Below are 17,318 nucleotides of genomic sequence, written 5' to 3'. Positions count from 1 at the left end.
CCTGGCCCCTCACATCCTCTTGTCAGTTGAAAAGGAAAGGAAAGTGGGAAGACGCCCGACAGGCCAGGAGACGAGTGAGGAAGGAGCCGCCAGCCAAGCCACGGCCGCCACGCAGCAGCCACAGCGTGAGCCTCCCAGCTGCCGCCCACTGTGCCGATCCCTCTGCTCTGTACTTGTTGCCTAGCGGCTAGCACCATAAAGCAGCGGAGAAAACCCCCCTCGCCGCGGCCCAACGCAACGCGACGCCGAAAACCCCAACCCCGGCGCCGTCGCCCGCTCCACGCCGGTGCGGCGTGGGGTTTCCGTCCTCCCCCTCCTCGCCTCGCCACCGGCGATCACCGGCGCGCAAGGTACGCCCCCTCCGCCCCGGCCCGCTCCCTCCTCATTTCAGCGCTTCGTTGTCACGCCTCGTTCCGCGCCGCCGGCCGCGCCGCAGGACATTGCGGCGCTTCCTCTGCTCCTGGCCCGGGACCGCTCGCCCGCCCCGCGCGCGCGCGCGGCTGGAGCTTGCTTCTCCCGCAAAAAAGACAACTTTTTTTTAGTTTTTTGTTTGGCTCGGGGCGAGGGTTTTGTGAGCTCGCGCGCCCTCGCCGCCGTTGGCTCGTGGTTCTTGCTTTCTCAAGCCTCGTCGTCGTCTCAAAGGGGGCGGTGGTTCGCCCTGCCCCTGCTCTTGGGCTTGTGCCCATCTGACGTCCCGCGGTGGGGTTTTGTGCTGCTGCTGCTGGTCAGCTGGTGGGGCGGTGAATTCTCGGGGGTTTTGGTGGCGCGCCGTGATCGCGGAATGCGTGGGTTTGGGGGATCTAGTGTGGTGGGGATCCCCGTTTTGGTTTCGGAATCCCGCGGTGATGCAGGTTGTGATGTGTGGTGGACCTGCCTGCCAAAATTCGCGATTAGAAAAAGACTAGAGAGGGGGAGGCACTGGTAATTAAATGGGCGTTTTTTAACTCGATTGTTGTGCCAGTAAGGTGCTCCATTTCGATGGAATTCTGTGAAATGGATGTCTGATGTGTCATTGCATTTTCGATTTCTTCAATGGTTGTGTTTTTTAGCATGTGTCTGCCAGAGAATTGTATGTGATTTCGGTGCTTCTCGCCGAATGCCATGTGGAGCCCTGGGTGTAAATTATGCTGTCTTGTCCTCTGATTCAAATTGTTAAAGGACATGCTATTCTGCTTGCGTCTGCCTCAGAAATTGTTTGTGATTTTGGTGCTTATTGTTGAATGCACGTGCTCTGCATTCTGATCTTCTGATTTTAAGATTATGCATTCCCATTATGACTATGCTGACTGTTTTGTTTCCCTTTCCATTGTAAAGACAGGGCTTTTGGTGACAAGGTGCAGCCCGCTGCCTGTTGTTTGGCGATGGTTGATCAGTCATCTGACGTCTCAGATTCAGACATGATGGATTTCCTTAATTTGGATGGTGATGGAGAAGGTGACTGTGACTCCCCCAAAAAGGACAGCACAAAAGGGGAGCAACAGCCTTTTGTCGATGCTGATGTAGATCAGTCTGTTATGGAGGTGGATTTTACAGGAACACCAGCTGCAGAAGATAAAGGCAAAGGAAACGTGTCTTTGGACCTACGCACGCAAGTCCCTGTTGACTTCAATGTTGCAAGCCTGGAGAGGTTTTGCAAAGAAGCAACAAGAGCATTCATCAGTGAGAATGGACTAGTTAGCCATCAGATAAATTCGTTCAATGATTTTGTCTCTCATGGGCTCCAGGAGCTCATTGATTCTATTGGGGAAATTACTGTAGAGCCTGATTATAACCCTTCAAACAAAGATGATGGAGCTTGGAAACATGCAACTATCAAATTTGGTAAAGTTACATTCGAACAGCCAGTGTTCATGGTTGAAAACAGTGATCTTGATGTGCAAGATCTCAAGTTGAAGCCTAGACATGCTCGCCTCCAGAAGATGACATATTCGTCCAGGATAAACGTTGAAATGACTGTTCAGGTTAGGATGCTCCCAATTCCCCTGTTCATGTTACATATCAAGTAAAACAATAGGGATAAATTCATTGTTTTAAAGACGACGAGGCGACCCAAGGCGAGCTGGGTATGCCTAAACGCCTAGGCGACAAGGCATGGTTGTTGCCCAAGGCGAGCTTGGTCCGCCTGGACGCCTAGGTGTCTCCTAGGCGCCGCCTTTAAAACACTGGATAAAGTGCATTTTACTTCACTATAAAGAAATGGAAATGAAATATTAAGTGTTCAAAAAATTCATTCCAACCGTTCCAGAATAGTTAGCTTATTCTCATAACTATTATGGATGTTAATGTAATCAATTCAGCAATTCTAGAATTCCAATTTTTTATTTCACAAATGGCATGGAAGTTAGCTAATCTAATCACCTTGTGGTGCTCATGTTTAGCTTTGTTTTTGATGGCACAACAGCCATAATGATATCTCTTATCATTTCCTCATTACTGAGCCTGCAAAACTTATTTAGACTCTGCATTGAGTGTTAGCTATTGAACTATACATTGCCATTCCACTTGTAGTAAGGCCGAGTTTCGACTTAATGAAACAAAACCACTAGTTCCCTCTCTTTGTGCGCTGAGCAGATGTGATTTAAAATTACTCTCTCATATGTATTCAAGTTATGACCTTGATCTTTGTATCAATAAGATTTCAGCTGATATTTTACCATCTAATCAGTTTGTGTTTTGATTTTATCAGGTCTATACACTCGAAAAAAGTGACAAAGCCAAAACTGGTAAGGATATGCATGTTTCTAGGAGGGATATAATGGAAGAAACTAAACAAGTTGGCATTGGAATGTTACCTGTCATGGTGAAGTCAAAATTGTGCTGGCTGCATAAACTTCAGGAAAGTGACTGTCAGTTTGATTCTGGTGGCTACTTTTTGATCAAAGGGACAGAAAAGGTACTGCATCACATGGTTTAATGCTGCTCATTGAGTTCTCAGAAAAGTGTTTCACAAAGATCATTACATTAGGCATTCTTATAGATTTCTATGACACTGCAAATACTATATATGCGACTTGAGACGTGCAATATAAAAAATACAAACAAATTTTGTCGCTCATACAACATATGCGACAACTCTATATGGCGCTGCTATGCAATTACATTAAATGTTTAGTACATTGGTCACCTGTTCTAAATAGTTTAAGCTTTGGCCTTTGGTAAACTGATTAGTACAGGAAACTCAATATGATGTCAGAGCCGAAGGGGTTGTGTTTGAGACCACTATTTTGATATTCACAAAAGGTAACTTCAACTCACTTCCAGTCCACACCATAGGCTTGAGGGAACCTATCCAAGAGGGAAGTTAAGTATATTGCTTACCTTTACCAATACTTAAGGGAGAGGGAGGTAGGCTTGAAGAGATAGATGAGTGGAGATTGTCCTGGCATTGCTATACATATATTTTGTGAAAAAATCAGGTTAACTTAAATGGAGCTTGCAGATTCTGGCAAAGCAAGTGTTACGATACATACTATAAGCATGTGGCTGAAGTTCAACTGAAATATTTATGTAGTAGGTCGTGGTGCTTAGTCGCTATGCGTGGAAATTATACTGTAATATTGAGAAGAAATTGTGCAACTGACATTAGCATTGACGTAAAGAAAGTTGTTGCCTATGTGAAATTAAAAATGTTTGATACCATGTCTGGGTGATATATACCTCATATGTTTGATTCCTACCAATTCTGTAGGTATTCATCGCTGAAGAGCAGAAATGTTTATCCAGGATTTGGATCACGGATCGTCCCTGCTTGGAAGCAAGTTACATAAGTGTAATCAAACGAGAAAAGATATATGTAAAACTTGTTCAGTCTAAAAGGAATGAAAGCCGCAAAGTTATCAACATTTCCTTCCTGGGTGCGATTATGCCAATCTGGGTAGTGTTTTTTGCCCTAGGGGTATCGTCAGATAAGGAAGCTTTTGATATGATTGATATATCAGACTGTGATGATTGTATTGTCAACATAATATCATCAACTGTGAAAGAATCTCATGAAGAATGTGAAGGCTTCCGCACTCCAGGTAGAGCTCGTGAATATGTTGATAAGTTGATCAGAAAAACAAAGTTTCCGCCTGAAGAAGCCTTTGATGAGTATATTTGTAAGTATATGTTTCCTGGTGTCAATGGGATTAGGTGCAAGGCAATTTTCCTGGGTTACATGGTCAAATGCCTGCTAATGGCTTACTCTGGGAATCGAAAATGTGATAATAAGGATGATTTCCGTAACAAGAGGCTAGATCTTGCCTGCCAATTGCTTCGGAGAGAACTCTGGGTGCATGTTATGTTTGCACAAAGACGCATGGTTAAACTCATGCAAAAAGATTTGAGCTCTGATGGAAACTTACAAGATCTTAGGCATTACGTGGATGCATCAATTATTACCAATGGTTTGAACCGGGCCTTCTCCACTGGTTCCTGGCGGCATCCATATAAATCAGAAAGGTGTTCAGGGGTTGTAGCAACCCTTCGGAGAGCAAATCCACTTCAAATGATGTCTGACTTGAGGAAGACTCGACAGTGGTTTGCTTATTCTGGAACAACTGGGGATGCAAGATACCCGTAAGTTTCCTGTGCCCTTCCTACAAAAATTCTATGCATACTTCTCTCTTCCTTTCCCAATATCCCTGTGCAAACTGATTTTCCTTTTGCAGGAATCCATCCTACTGGGGAAAATTGTGTTTTTTGTCCACCCCTGATGGTGAAAAGTGCGGATTCGTGAAAAACCTTGCTGTTACGGCTATGGTTAGCTCTGTGGTGAAGAAACCGCTGATTGATACATTTGTCTCTTGTGGAATGAACAAACTGGATGATAAAATTACTCTACAAGATATTTCTGGGAAAGACAGGATTTTCTTGAATGGGAACCTGCTTGGAGTGTGTGCCGACCCAGGCGAATTTATTTCACGTTTTAGAAGCTTAAGGCGTAACAAGCAAATTGAGCCACAGGTTTGCTTAGTTTCTAGATATGCTAAACTGATTCTCAATACTTGTCTTGTACCTCAGTTTTCAGATCCAGTCCATTCATGATGTTTGAAAACTTTATCCTGAACTGTTATCCACCCTTTAACTTTATTTCTTTTGGGATATTTTACCTGCTTCTACGGTCATGGCTAGTCCTGGTGCTATCACAATTATCATCATAGGTTTCGTTCCTTAATAAAGCCATTGATTACTGAAAATTATTTCTTCGTTATAATTATGCTCCTTCATTATCTCAGCTGATTCAAAATTGCAAAGAATATTAACAGCTACCCTTTAACAGTATGTATTTTAATTATCTTGTGATGAGTCATTGATACTGTCCTACTCTTTTTTTTTAGAACTGTACAGCGGGGGAGACCCCCACTGTGGTAATATATTATTAAAAGAAAACTGTACAAAGCATGGGGATGTCACGATCGCCATAAAAAAAAGAAACTTCATTACAGAATTGACCCAATTCAGAAAGTCATCTCTACTGTTATCTTTTAGTCTGCGAGACTGTAGCTATACTGTCCTACTCTTCTCTTGTTTTAGTTTTCATTTACCTAATACTTCTGAAATTTCTTGCTAATGAAATTATGTACTTCTCTTTCTTTATTTCCTATTATGCATTTGCCGTATGTTGTTTTGTTGCATGTACTATTTGTACTTGAGTTGAATACTTAAAGTACATATGTTGCAACAAGATAGTATTAATATGCTTCTTGTTTGTATTTCTCAACTTTGATTAGGTTGAAATCAAAAGGGACAGGCACAATAAAGAAGTTCGTGTATTTTCTGATCCAGGGAGAATTCTAAGACCACTTCTTGTAGTTGAAAATCTAAGAAGAATCACAAGACCGAAAGGTGGATTGTACTCATTTCAGGAACTTATGGATCAAAACATAATTGAACTAATTGGTGCTGAAGAAGAGGAGGATATCCGATGTGCTCCTGGAATTAGGCATCTATTCACAAGGGAGAAAGAAGATGTGCCTTCTGATTATACTCATTGTGAACTTGATAGTTCTTTCTTGCTAGGGTTGAGTTGCAGTCTCATTCCCTTTGCCAACCATAATAACGCTAAGAGGGTTCTGATGCAAGCTGAAAAATTATCACAGCAGGCTATTGGCTACTCCCCTTTAAACTCACGCTCAAGATTTGATAGCCTCTCACATCAAATCTTCTATCCACAGAGACCCTTGTTTAAAACTGTGGTGGCAGACTGTCTTGGAAAGGCAGACTATAACTTTGGACGAAAAGATGACTTCACTCCAACAGAATATTTCAATGGCCAAAATGCAATAGTCTCCGTCAACGTTCATCAGGGATTTAACCAAGAAGATTCTCTAGTTTTGAATAGGGCCTCTCTAGAGCGTGGCATGTTTCGTACACTACATTTCAAGAGCTATAAAGCCAATGTTGAAAACAAAGAGATCACTAGACGACTCAAACACAAGGAAAAGCTCAATTTTGGTAAAGTGCAAAGCAAGAAGGGGAAGGTTGACAGTCTGGACAATGAGGGTTTACCATATGTTGGAGCAAGTCTTCAAAGTGGTGACATTGTGATTGGGAAGGTTACAGAATCTGGTGAAGATTTTAGTGTTAAACTGATGTATACTGAGAAAGGGATGGTAGAGAAGGTAGTTCTTTCAGCAAATGATGATGGGATGAACTTTGCAACTGTTACTCTAAGACAGGTGCGCAATATAAATCTTTGCAAAAGTATTCTGCATTGTTTCTTTCATGGCCCATGTTGAAATGCTGAAGCATTCGCCTTACAATACAGTAGAGCATGACATTCTATGCTACCTGGCTGGTTTGCCTTATTGTCTGAACAATAAACTCAGAAGATTTCTTTATGATTGGTGGTCTGCATTTTTTTATTGCACCTCAGCTATCAATACCACCAGTTTATACTAATTTTTTGTGCTATTACTCATCTTACATTCTTGTCAAATTTCTCTAGTGCTTAATGTGATAATTGTTGTAGTCTCGCTCGCCATGTGTCGGAGACAAGTTTGCCAGCATGCATGGGCAGAAAGGAGTGGTAGGCCTTTTGGATTCTCAGGAGAACTTCCCATTTACTCGCCAAGGGATAGTTCCGGATATTGTCATAAACCCACATGGCTTTCCAACTCGTCAAACTCCTGGTCAGTTGCTTGAAGCTGCTTTGGGGAAGGGGATTGCCTTGGGTGGGAAGGTGAGATACGCGACACCATTCACCACTCCTTCTGTGGATGTGATCACTGAACAGTTACACAAGTAAGTTCTATTTTACTGTTGTGTTCTTTTCTCGAACTCACGTTTTCACACCTCACATATGGTGAAAATCAGACAGCATACTATCTAGTAACTGATTGCACCGCCAGGCAATCATTGTCACCATTTTTACAAGTCTTTATTTTTCCCTCAAAACAAACTATAAGAGCAAGCAATGCAGATATGTTCATCGAGGGGAACCCCACTAGAAGAAATGCAGATACGAGGCCTGTTGCCCATTTGAACACTCTCCTTGTGTAGTTTTGTTCATGTTTACCTTGCTGCATTTCAGGGCTGGTTTTTCAAGGTGGGGTGGGGAGAGCGTCCTGAATGGGCACACTGGTGAGCGGATGAAGTCGCTGGTCTTCATCGGCCCGACTTTCTACCAGCGGCTGACCCACATGTCCGAGGACAAGGTGAAGTTCCGCAACACGGGGCCTGTGCACCCGCTCACGCGGCAGCCGGTGGAGGACAAGAAGCGGTTTGGTGGCGTCAAGTTCGGGGAGATGGAGCGAGACTGCCTCCTCGGCCACGGCGCTGCTGCCAGCCTCCATGAGCGCCTGTTCATGCTAAGCGATTTCTCGCAGATGCACATCTGCCAGGCCTGCGAGCGCGTGGCCAACGTGATCATGCGCCCCGAATCTGGTGGCAAGAAGGTGCACGGCCCCTACTGCCTCTTCTGCCGGTCCGCAGAGCAGATCGTCCGGATCAATGTGCCTTATGGAGCCAAGCTGCTGTACCAGGAGCTCTTCAGCATGGGCATCTGCCTCAAATTCGACACCGAGGTCCGCTAGAGCGCCATTGATCAGTAGTTCAGTATCATATCTCTTGAAACCGTGAGACTACATACATCTGCAACTTTGTTGCTTAGGATGCTGTTGATTCTCAAGTCGATTGATGTCAGTGTCATACATGGACGGCTAATGTTGAGACCTGCGATTCGCCATATGATTTCGTGATATTCAGATAAGGTTTCAGGCACTGTTTGAAATGGCATTTGGCATTCTTGTCTATGATGTGGCGATGCGCTGGTGCAGGAATTTTGGTTTTTTGCAGCCTGACTGTGGGAGGCTGTGATTGATGAGAAATAGGTGTCTGGAGCTTCTGAAGCTTTCCATGAGACCCATCTGTCAGTTCGACCCGATTTTCGTTCATGTAAACTGGTCTGAAAACATGTTGCTTTGTGTGGTGCGCGATGTTGCTGCGAGTAGATATGTGAGAACCGAGAAGTAATTCATAGGTACAGCCATACTTGTCCAGGTGAAACTGGCACCAGCTGTGCACTCTCAGTCTGTCAATTTGCCAACAGAGTTTTCTCGGCGAAACAAGTTAGGAGATGCCAATTTTTTTCTTTTTCTTTTTCTTTTTGCAAAATTGTTAACTGTTATTCTCTAATATCTATTTTGGCAACTAGGTATGCTACAAGCGTTTCATTGGTAATTCCATATTTTGTTGGACATTTGAAATAAAAATTCTGACTATAAGAGTGATGCGCCCGCACAGGTAAACATGCACACACACCTGACACCCCACTCATAAACCCACAAAATATGTTTCCTATAAATGTAACTGTTAAAAGAATCGCATCACAGCATTGATATTTTGAAATAAGATAGGTTGAGTTCCTCACGCCTTCACTACACCTAGAGGCCTACATCTGTTTAGTCATAAAGACAACGAATGTTTTGTCAAACTTTCCAAGAAAAAAAGAATGTTTTATCAAAATCATTTTCCTTTGAAATATCCTCTGGTTTTTGTATGTATTTTTTGCTACGACTGGAAACTATAAGCCATGTTTTCTTGGCAAAAACAAGTCAGGAGAAACTTGTTCATCTTTCTCTAAAATCAATTTTTTTGTTGACATATTTTTCATGGTTGGTGCCATATGCCTGCAAAATCAGCATCTTTGCTAGGAAGATGGATATGTGTACTTAAAAAGTTTGTCCAGTATTCTAGTCACTAACAAGTAACGGTTTGCATCTTTAGCTATTATTATGGACTAAAATATTAACTTTGGCCACTATTTCAACTATGTTTATGCAATGTATTAAAATTTATCATTACGACAACATTTTTTACTAGGTTATCTTCATTTAACATTTGCATATGTCAAACCTAAATATTAGTGAATAATCTATATAAATGTTTGTAATTTATTAATTGCATGCATTCTGGAATATCACTTTAACTTCTACTGCATCGCGTATATAGAATTTGGTGTTGGATGCAAAACTAAGAACCTAAATATATATTGCATGGTTTTCATCCTTTAATATATGCCTCATATGCTTGTTCAAAAGTCAAATTTTCCAAAACTCGACATAAACACAGTAAATGTCTGCTTTATTCACATCTCCTCCGAAATAATATGTAACTTTATATGGAAAACTTTTGGTCTTAGACTTCGGTAACTTTCCTTTCTCGTGGTTACCTCTTATAAACACTATCCAATTGTGGGGTGGGGGTTATGCTTTTTCAGGTCTAACACCCAATAGATGTGGTGGATCTAAGGTGCTATTCCTTTACATATAAATCAAGAGGTTTCATAATAACTTGAACCTTTGTGTATGATGAATAGATTGCTTTAAACTTATCTTTTTTTGCTTTATCACACAAATATGAATTGTTGTTTTTATCTTATTTGTGATCCCTAAAATTGAAACTTTTCTTTTAACTGATATGTGATGTCCATGGTATTCTTTTGTGGTGGATGCTCACTGAGGATTTGGTGCTTTCTTGTTCAACTAACAAAATGGTCCAAGGACTTTCATGATGTCATCAAGACCCTGAGTCCCAAACTCACAACTCAATGATGAAATACATCTTGTACTACTTTTCTTTTCTCTATACACCCTTGTCAATTGGTACAACAATTTTGACACTCGAGTTCTAGATTGTCAACTCGTTAATAAAAATACATATTGTACTATTTTTTTACACCCTTGGTAAATAGATGACAATCATTTTCCTGAATGACACCCTTGGTAAATAGTTGCCTATTGGTTTCTAGACGAGCTGTATAATTATTCCACTAAATACCTACTATACATAACATCACTGCAATGTTGGCAATATTTTAATATTAATCAATATCATTAAAGTTGGCTATAAAACCTGCTCATTTTCCATTTCTCCGATTCAAAATTAGCTAAGGTTTAAGTAGTTGAATACCACAGTCCTTATAACGATCCATCTCATATTATTCGTCCTTAAAGATAAGCTTGCTTCTATTACGATCTCCTCCCAAATAATATGTAATTTTGTATGAAAAATATTGCCCTTTAGAGTGTAGACTTTGGTAACCGTAACTTCCATTATTGTGGGCGCATATTATATATGATCGATTTGTGTGCTTATGTTTTGTTGGATTATGCATCCAATAGGTATGATTCGTTTTAATATAGGACTTCCTTATTTGAAGCTTTGCATATGAACCAATTGCTTTTAACTTTAGGGAAGTCAAAATAATATACCAGTATCTTGATCTGGAGGGAGAGTGTTGGGATGACAGAGTAGTGTCATCACCGGTACAATTACCAAGTTCTCAGTCTTATAACTATATGATGACACTCCGCACTGAAACTGGCCTAATGTATAAGTTAGCCTGTAGTGGGACTTTCCCCTTTCCCCTCTCCTCTGTTACAGTACAGAGCGCGGCGGAAAGGTGAAATCTTGGTCCGCCGTCGATTTTCGCCGGTTCCTCGCCTCCGACGTCCGCTCCGGCGCCAGTGGAGGTGGGGATCCGGTGAATCGACGCGCGGATCCACTTCCATAGCTAGTATCTAGGTCTAGGTGCTTAGTTTTCTGATCCACGGCGTCTCCATGGCGCCGGGTGCTGCTTTTGGCCCTTGGCTTCGGTTCCGGCGAGCTCGCCGTTGTTGGCGTGTTGGACGGGGCTGCGAAGCTGAGGAGGAGTCAGGTTGTGCTTCCCTTCCTTTACTCCGGTGAAAGAGCAGCGGCTGTCTTCTCCGGCGTTGGATGGGTGAGCTTCTTCCCCCCCCCCCCAAATAATTTCTAGCGTGTGTGGGTTCGTCGGAGTTGGTTCGGTGGGGTCCTTCTGCTTCGTCTCTGCGAAGGGATGTGAGCTTCCAGTTTGGGGCTTCCAAGGGTTCGGTTCGCCTCTCATGTGTTCATCTTCTCCGATTTGGATGCTTTGGTGCTGGATCTCCTTGACGGCGATGCTGGTGATGCGATTCAAGGCGTTTGGGTGCGATTCGGCGAGTGGATGGACCAAAGCGATGAATCCGACAGCTGTGTTCTCTTCCCGAGCATCTCTTGCAGCTTCCCAATGTTTGGTGTCCGATTGTCGATTTGGATGGGCAAGGTTTGTGGTTTGTCGTCTCGTATGCGATCTTCGGCGAGTGGAGGAGCTTCGTCTCCATGTCCAGTGGTGGAAGATGACATCTAGGGTCCTGGTTGTAATTTTTTACTTCCTCAGGGTCCTCTATGTAAAAGTTGGGTGTGCTGTTTTGACTTTGTCTTAATATAAGCTACATCCCTTCTCGCAAACAAAAAAAACTGGCCTAATGTATGGTTGAGCCTATATGTCTGGAGGACTCGAGTCCCAAATTGTCAGCTCGCTGACAAGAAAAAACATTTCCTACAAATGACATATGCAGTCATTTTCCTTGGTTGTATATTGCTGCCCTTTGATTTCTAGACTAGAGCTGTAGAATTGCTAGGCGTGCATTAAAGGCCTACCATACATAACCTCACTAGTCACTATAAGAAAAGAGATCAACAAAATTGGACCAATTTTTGGCCCCGTCTCCATTTCTCCCATTCAAGTTAGCCAACAAAATCTCTACTATATTGTCCTTTGCTCCTAAAAAAGTATAATGTTTAAATTACATCCTTCCTAAACAAACAGCTCTACACATGCAAATCCTCATCATAGTCCATCTCATGCATACCATCCTTCACCAGTTCATCACCTCCTTCCTATATTTACCCACCCATTCCCCTGCCAAACTAACCCCGTGCACGTGTTGGCGTGGGTGCCGGGAGGTGGAGCCAGCCACGTGCGTGCGTGCGCCGCCTCCGCGTCCAGCCATGGGGTGCTCTAGCTCGAGGGAGGCGCGCGGCGGCGTGGTGTCGCCGGCGGAGCGGCGACAGGGCCTGCGCTCGAGCTCCCTGACGATGCGCGCCGCCTCGGCGCTGACCTCCCTCGGCATGTGCCGCGGCGGGCACGACGTCGTGCGGGCGTACGCCCCACTGCCGTCCGAGGAGGCGGTGATGAAGGTCGCCAGTGATCCGGCGGAGGCTGAGGAGGCGCTCCCCGGCGAGGTTGCAGCGGCGGAGGAAGAGCGGGGACATGGCAAGCCCAGCACGCCGGCCGCGGCCACGGTCAGCGTCGAGGACGCCGCGTCGGCGACTTCGTCGTGGACGGCGCAATGGAGCGCGGAGCCTGCTCCGCCGTCTCTGCCGCCTGCGCTTGACCTTGACCCGGCGATCTTGCCTGCCTTCGGGCTGCGCGTGGAGGTGCCTTCGCCGTCGCACCCGGCGCTTCTCTACCCCGAGCAGGAGAACCCAGCGCCGCCGCCGTTGCAGGAGGCGACGGACACTGACATGGGGACGCCGGCCGCCCGCGACATACCGGAGGTCACTGGCTTTGTCCGCACACGCGTGGACGAGTTCCATTCCAACATAGCGAAGAAGCAGGCGGCCGACGAAGCCCCTGTCTTCATCGGCGGCGGCGGCGACGTGACGGCGCCATGGCTCCGGCTGCCGCGCGCGGGGAAGCCCGTGGTGCTGTACTTCACCAGCCTGCGCAGCGTGCGCCGGACGTTCGAGGACTGCCGCGCCGTGCGCGCCATCCTGCGGTGCTACCGCGTGCGCCTGGACGAGCGCGACGTGTCCATGCACGCCGCCTTCAAGTCCGAGCTGCGCGACCTCCTCGGCGCCGGCGGCGCGGGCCTCGAGGGCCGCGCGCTCCCGCGCGTGTTCCTCGGCGGGCGCCACGACCTGGGCGGCGCCGAGGACGTGCGCGCGCTGCACGAGGCCGGCGAGCTCGCGCGCGCGCTGGCCGGGTGCGACGCCGCGCCGGCGGCGGCCGCGGGCCAGCCCGGGCACGTCGTCGGCGCGTGCGCGGCGTGCGGCGAGGCGCGGTTCGTGCCCTGCGGGACGTGCCACGGCAGCCGCAAGGTCTTCGTCGGCGACGAGGGGTGCCGCTTCGCCGGCTGCTTCCGGCGGTGCCCGGACTGCAACGAGAACGGGCTGATCCGTTGCCCCGTGTGTTGTTACTGACCGTTCTCCATTAGATTGCAGTGTTGTAGTGATCCGAAGAGAAATGGTAGCTTACTGCAGTGTTTGTCAGGATGCTTGTTCCTAGTCGGTGATCAGTTCCAGTTGGGTGAACTAGGAATAATACTTTATAGGATGTGAAATTGATGCTTGTACTAATGTACTCTTAGGTTTTACCTTATTCGGATTCTTATTTAGAACTTGTTCAGTTAATCCAAATATCTGATACCATAAAAATTCATGGGGCCACCCATTTCACACAACATTATCTCTCGCATTATGGCTGGGCATGTTAATCAAGGCTGACAAATGCCACATGTAAGCTCATCATTTTTTTTTACCTTTTCAAAAAGCTCATCAATTTTTTTTCTAGACTAATCCGAGATCTCAAGGGAACACGATCTAATAAGGAAACATTCTCTCTTTTCTAAAATATAGGTCGTTTTGATTTTTATATGTTCATAGATTTTGCTGTTGTGACTAAACATATATTATATCTAGATATATAATAAAATAAAGATCGTTTTAATTCCAAAGCAATTCATGTAGCTCAAGATCTCCAACTCAACTCTTTGCCCTCACAAAAAAAAACTCAACTCTTTGAGCCGATTTGGGCCCAAAAGGCTAAAAGGCGAAACAAGTAGAGAGACCAGTAAACCCACTAACGATGGCTCCCGAAACCGCATCCGCTCCCACCCCAGCCACCGTCACCGCTGCCCCCACGCCGGTGAACACCACTGCTTCCTCTCCGGCGGCCACCATCCCCTCACCCAAAACTACGCCCTCACCCAATCCACGCCCAGTGCTTCCTCTCCCGGCAAGCCTCACCTCCTTGCCGCGAATCCCTCGACATCCAGCCCCACCGCCCCTTTCCCATTGCAGATCTGCAACCGCCAGTCCGCGAGTTCCTTGTCGCACAACCCTGCTACCCTAGTTCCAGAGGAGGAAGATGTGCAGCTATTGGATTACAGCTCCAGTACAGAGCCAGAGCTGAGGGATCATGAACCTGAGGCACCGGGTTCGGCCTCGGCGACTTTTGCTGGTAAGGTGCTCCAGAAGGAATCCTGCGAATGTGACAAGATGGAACCTGTGAGGAACCTCAATCCCTGCTTGGATTCAGCTGATGGGAGCAGTGCGCAGATGCCCAAAGTTGTCGCACCTGTACTAAGATTTGCGTCTTACAAGGATGCTGCCAAGAGCCAAGCCAAGGCTTGGAGGAGGAAGGACGTTGTGGAAGATTGCTGGGCTGAAGTGACAACTCGACGGAGCAAAGATGCTAGCAGGAGGAGTTGCTCCTCTGGCGAGAGGCAGGTGCAACAACCTGATTTATTGCATATGCTGTGGAAGAAAGCAGCTGGAAGATGTTTTAATTGCTTTGCCAGAGATCACCGCATTGCTCAATGCAGAGATCCCCCACGCTGTGTCCTCTGCTCACGGTCTGGGCACAAGGCTAGGTACTGCCCGTCACACTCTGTTCGCTCCCAGCATCAGCTCCCCCGCAGTTCTGCTTCGCTCCACTCCAACCCCGCTTTTGCCGCTCGCCTCTCCCAGTCTTCGCCTAAGCCGCGCCCACTGCACCCAAATCCTGCCCTTGCTGCTCGCCTCTCCCATCCACTTCACCCCAATCCAAATCTTGCTGCGAGACTGCGCGACAAGGAGTGGCCCCCCTTGTGTGAGCAGAAGAAGAAAACAATGGAGGATATGATCCCTGGTGCCTCTCACTTGAGGCCGGAGAAGGTGGAGACGTGTGCTGCTCGAACTGCTGAGATGGCTCGTGCTGAGAGAGATTTAGTGGTGCACACACTGGTTGCTATTGCTGCCAATTCAAGAGCGCCACTAGGAAGACAGGTCGTCATGGATGTTGCTATTCTCAACTATGGATTGAACTCTGAGGATATGGAGGTAGATCTTATCTCCTGATCTGAGTTTTTGTTTACTTTCAAAACTCCATCAGTCGGGAATCTTGTGTACAACTCATCTCGCCCACTCTATGTGGGAAGTACAAGATTGGGCTTCATGCCTTGGACAAGGCAAAGGTGGGCGACAACAGGGAAGTTGCTCTACCGTGCTCGTGTCTGCATTGATGGTGTTCCAAGGCACGCATGGCAAGTCAGCACAGTTGCACCATTGTTTGAGGCCGGTACCATGATTGAAGGAGTCGATGATACCAGGAAGAGAGAAGAGGATGAATCTGCTTGTTTTGCATTTGGGTTTGGTCGATTGATCCATCCTCTCTGGCGAAATGTGGAACACTTCGTTTGGCAGAACCTGTGTTGCCACCTGAGTCTGAGCCACATTTTCCTGAGCTGGGCATTCATGCGGGGATACGACCAAGATCTGGGCCTACGGAACAACTTAAGTATGAGGTTATCATCCATTTAGATGAGGTCTGGGACTACTCTCCACCTGACAGGAGGCAACCCTCCTTTGGAAGCTATGACAGTGATGATATGCTTGAGGAGTCAGAGGAGGAATGGCCTGTGAGGCATCAATTTGCCTGGTTCTTAGGTGTTCAAGATGGCTGCTCACTTCCGCAGCAATGTAGATCCGCTTTGGATCGCTTAGGAGGAAGGAGACGAAGAGATAGATCTCCTCCTGGTCGTGGTGGAGGACATGGCAATCCTCATGGAGGAGATACACCGCTGGGACAGGGCAGAAGAGGTTTCCAGACAGCCTTCTCTAGTCAGTATTGCAGTTTCAATCAGCCGAATCATGGGTTCTTCGGTGGACACAGGAGGCACTCTGATGGGGACACTGAAAGGAGAAGGGATAAGTCCTGCCCACCAGTGTTTCAGCATAAGGAGGACAATGTTAAAGTTAAGGGATTGACAACAAGCAAATCTTCCCTTGAGTGTTTTGATTGGCGGGAGGAACCTGTTTGTCTCAACACTGCTGATGACCCAATGTTGGAGGAGGCAATGGATTGCTTGGTGATAAAGAATTCTGAGCAGTCTGATCTGATTCCGGAAATTCAGGAGATTGAACCTATTCTGGGAGTTAATATTGGAGCGCATGTGCAGTTGGAAATTGACTCATTTGATCTATCTATTGCTGAACATTTGGGCGGCTCTATTAGCAAAGTTGACAGGGTGCTGAGCAGTACGGTTGAAAATTATTCTTTAGTATTGCCTGAAGTTGTGACTGGGCTTCAGACTCCTAATCCGGTTGAAGCAAATAAGCGGGCAGATGTGGAGCTGCAGAGTGAGATCTACAAGACATTGCAGTTCGGAGAACTTATGACATCATTGCAAGATGGTGCTGGTCACATTGCTATGGCTGAGATCATGCAACAAGTTGCACCTGCTCCTTGCAATGTACTGCCTTTAACTGTACCCATTCTTAAGCCACTATTGTTGACACCTCAAGCTGAGAAGGGGGGAATTGAGTCTGTGAAGTACAAGAACAAAGGGAAAGAAAACTTAGAGAGTACCAAGTTGGGCGTGTTAGACAGCAAGAGGAAAAGTTCTCGACTGGCCAAAAAACCTAAAACTAATCTCACAATGGCTGAGCAGGCAACTCAGCTGCTCATGAAGAAATGTGGGGTGCTGGAGCCCAACAAAAAAGCAGATGAGAAAGATCATGCCAACTTTAGAACCCAGTTTGTCGAGCCTATGAAACCAGCTGTTGTTGGTGGGATGAGAGACACTTTTGGCCTGGATGAGGGTGGCTCTCACCCCCTGAGTGCTGTTGTCATTGATGCAGAAGACTGATGGGCCATGTTATTAGCACGATAAAACGTTGAAACGTTGGAGAGCAGATTTTGTCTTGTAAACGTTTAAACGAACATTTAAACGTCGTGACAAATAATATAGGAAAATATCAATATAAATAATTAATTCACACAATATACTAAG

The 17,318-nt window shown here is 45.9% G+C and overlaps 1 protein-coding gene across 1 annotated transcript; it reads left to right on the top strand.

The window, feature by feature from the left end:
* The first annotated feature begins 1,320 nt into the window (after nucleotides 1–1,320).
* Nucleotides 1,321–8,192, top strand: LOC120680283 (DNA-directed RNA polymerases IV and V subunit 2-like). The gene is made up of 7 exons (XM_039961901.1): nucleotides 1,321–1,961; nucleotides 2,687–2,893; nucleotides 3,689–4,557; nucleotides 4,650–4,944; nucleotides 5,712–6,659; nucleotides 6,953–7,224; nucleotides 7,514–8,192. The coding sequence occupies exons 1-7, from the start codon at nucleotides 1,362–1,364 to the stop codon at nucleotides 8,013–8,015; spliced, it is 3,693 nt and encodes a 1,230-aa protein (XP_039817835.1). The 5' UTR covers nucleotides 1,321–1,361; the 3' UTR covers nucleotides 8,016–8,192.
* Nucleotides 8,193–17,318: the final 9,126 nt, after the last annotated feature.

This window comes from Panicum virgatum, chromosome 6N (genome assembly GCF_016808335.1).
Source record: "Panicum virgatum strain AP13 chromosome 6N, P.virgatum_v5, whole genome shotgun sequence".
Taxonomy (NCBI): domain Eukaryota; kingdom Viridiplantae; phylum Streptophyta; class Magnoliopsida; order Poales; family Poaceae; genus Panicum; species Panicum virgatum.
Note: the sequence above shows the minus strand (reverse complement) of the source record. Positions and strands in the feature narration are given on the sequence as shown.

Coding starts and splice junctions, on each gene's coding strand:
- LOC120680283 (XM_039961901.1), top strand. CDS start 1,362: ATGGTTGATCAGTCATCTGACGTCTCAGATTCAGACATGATGGATTTC. Junction 4,558..4,649: donor ACTGGGGATGCAAGATACCC/GTAAGTTTCCTG, acceptor TTCCTTTTGCAG/GAATCCATCCTACTGGGGAA. Junction 7,225..7,513: donor ATCACTGAACAGTTACACAA/GTAAGTTCTATT, acceptor GCTGCATTTCAG/GGCTGGTTTTTCAAGGTGGG.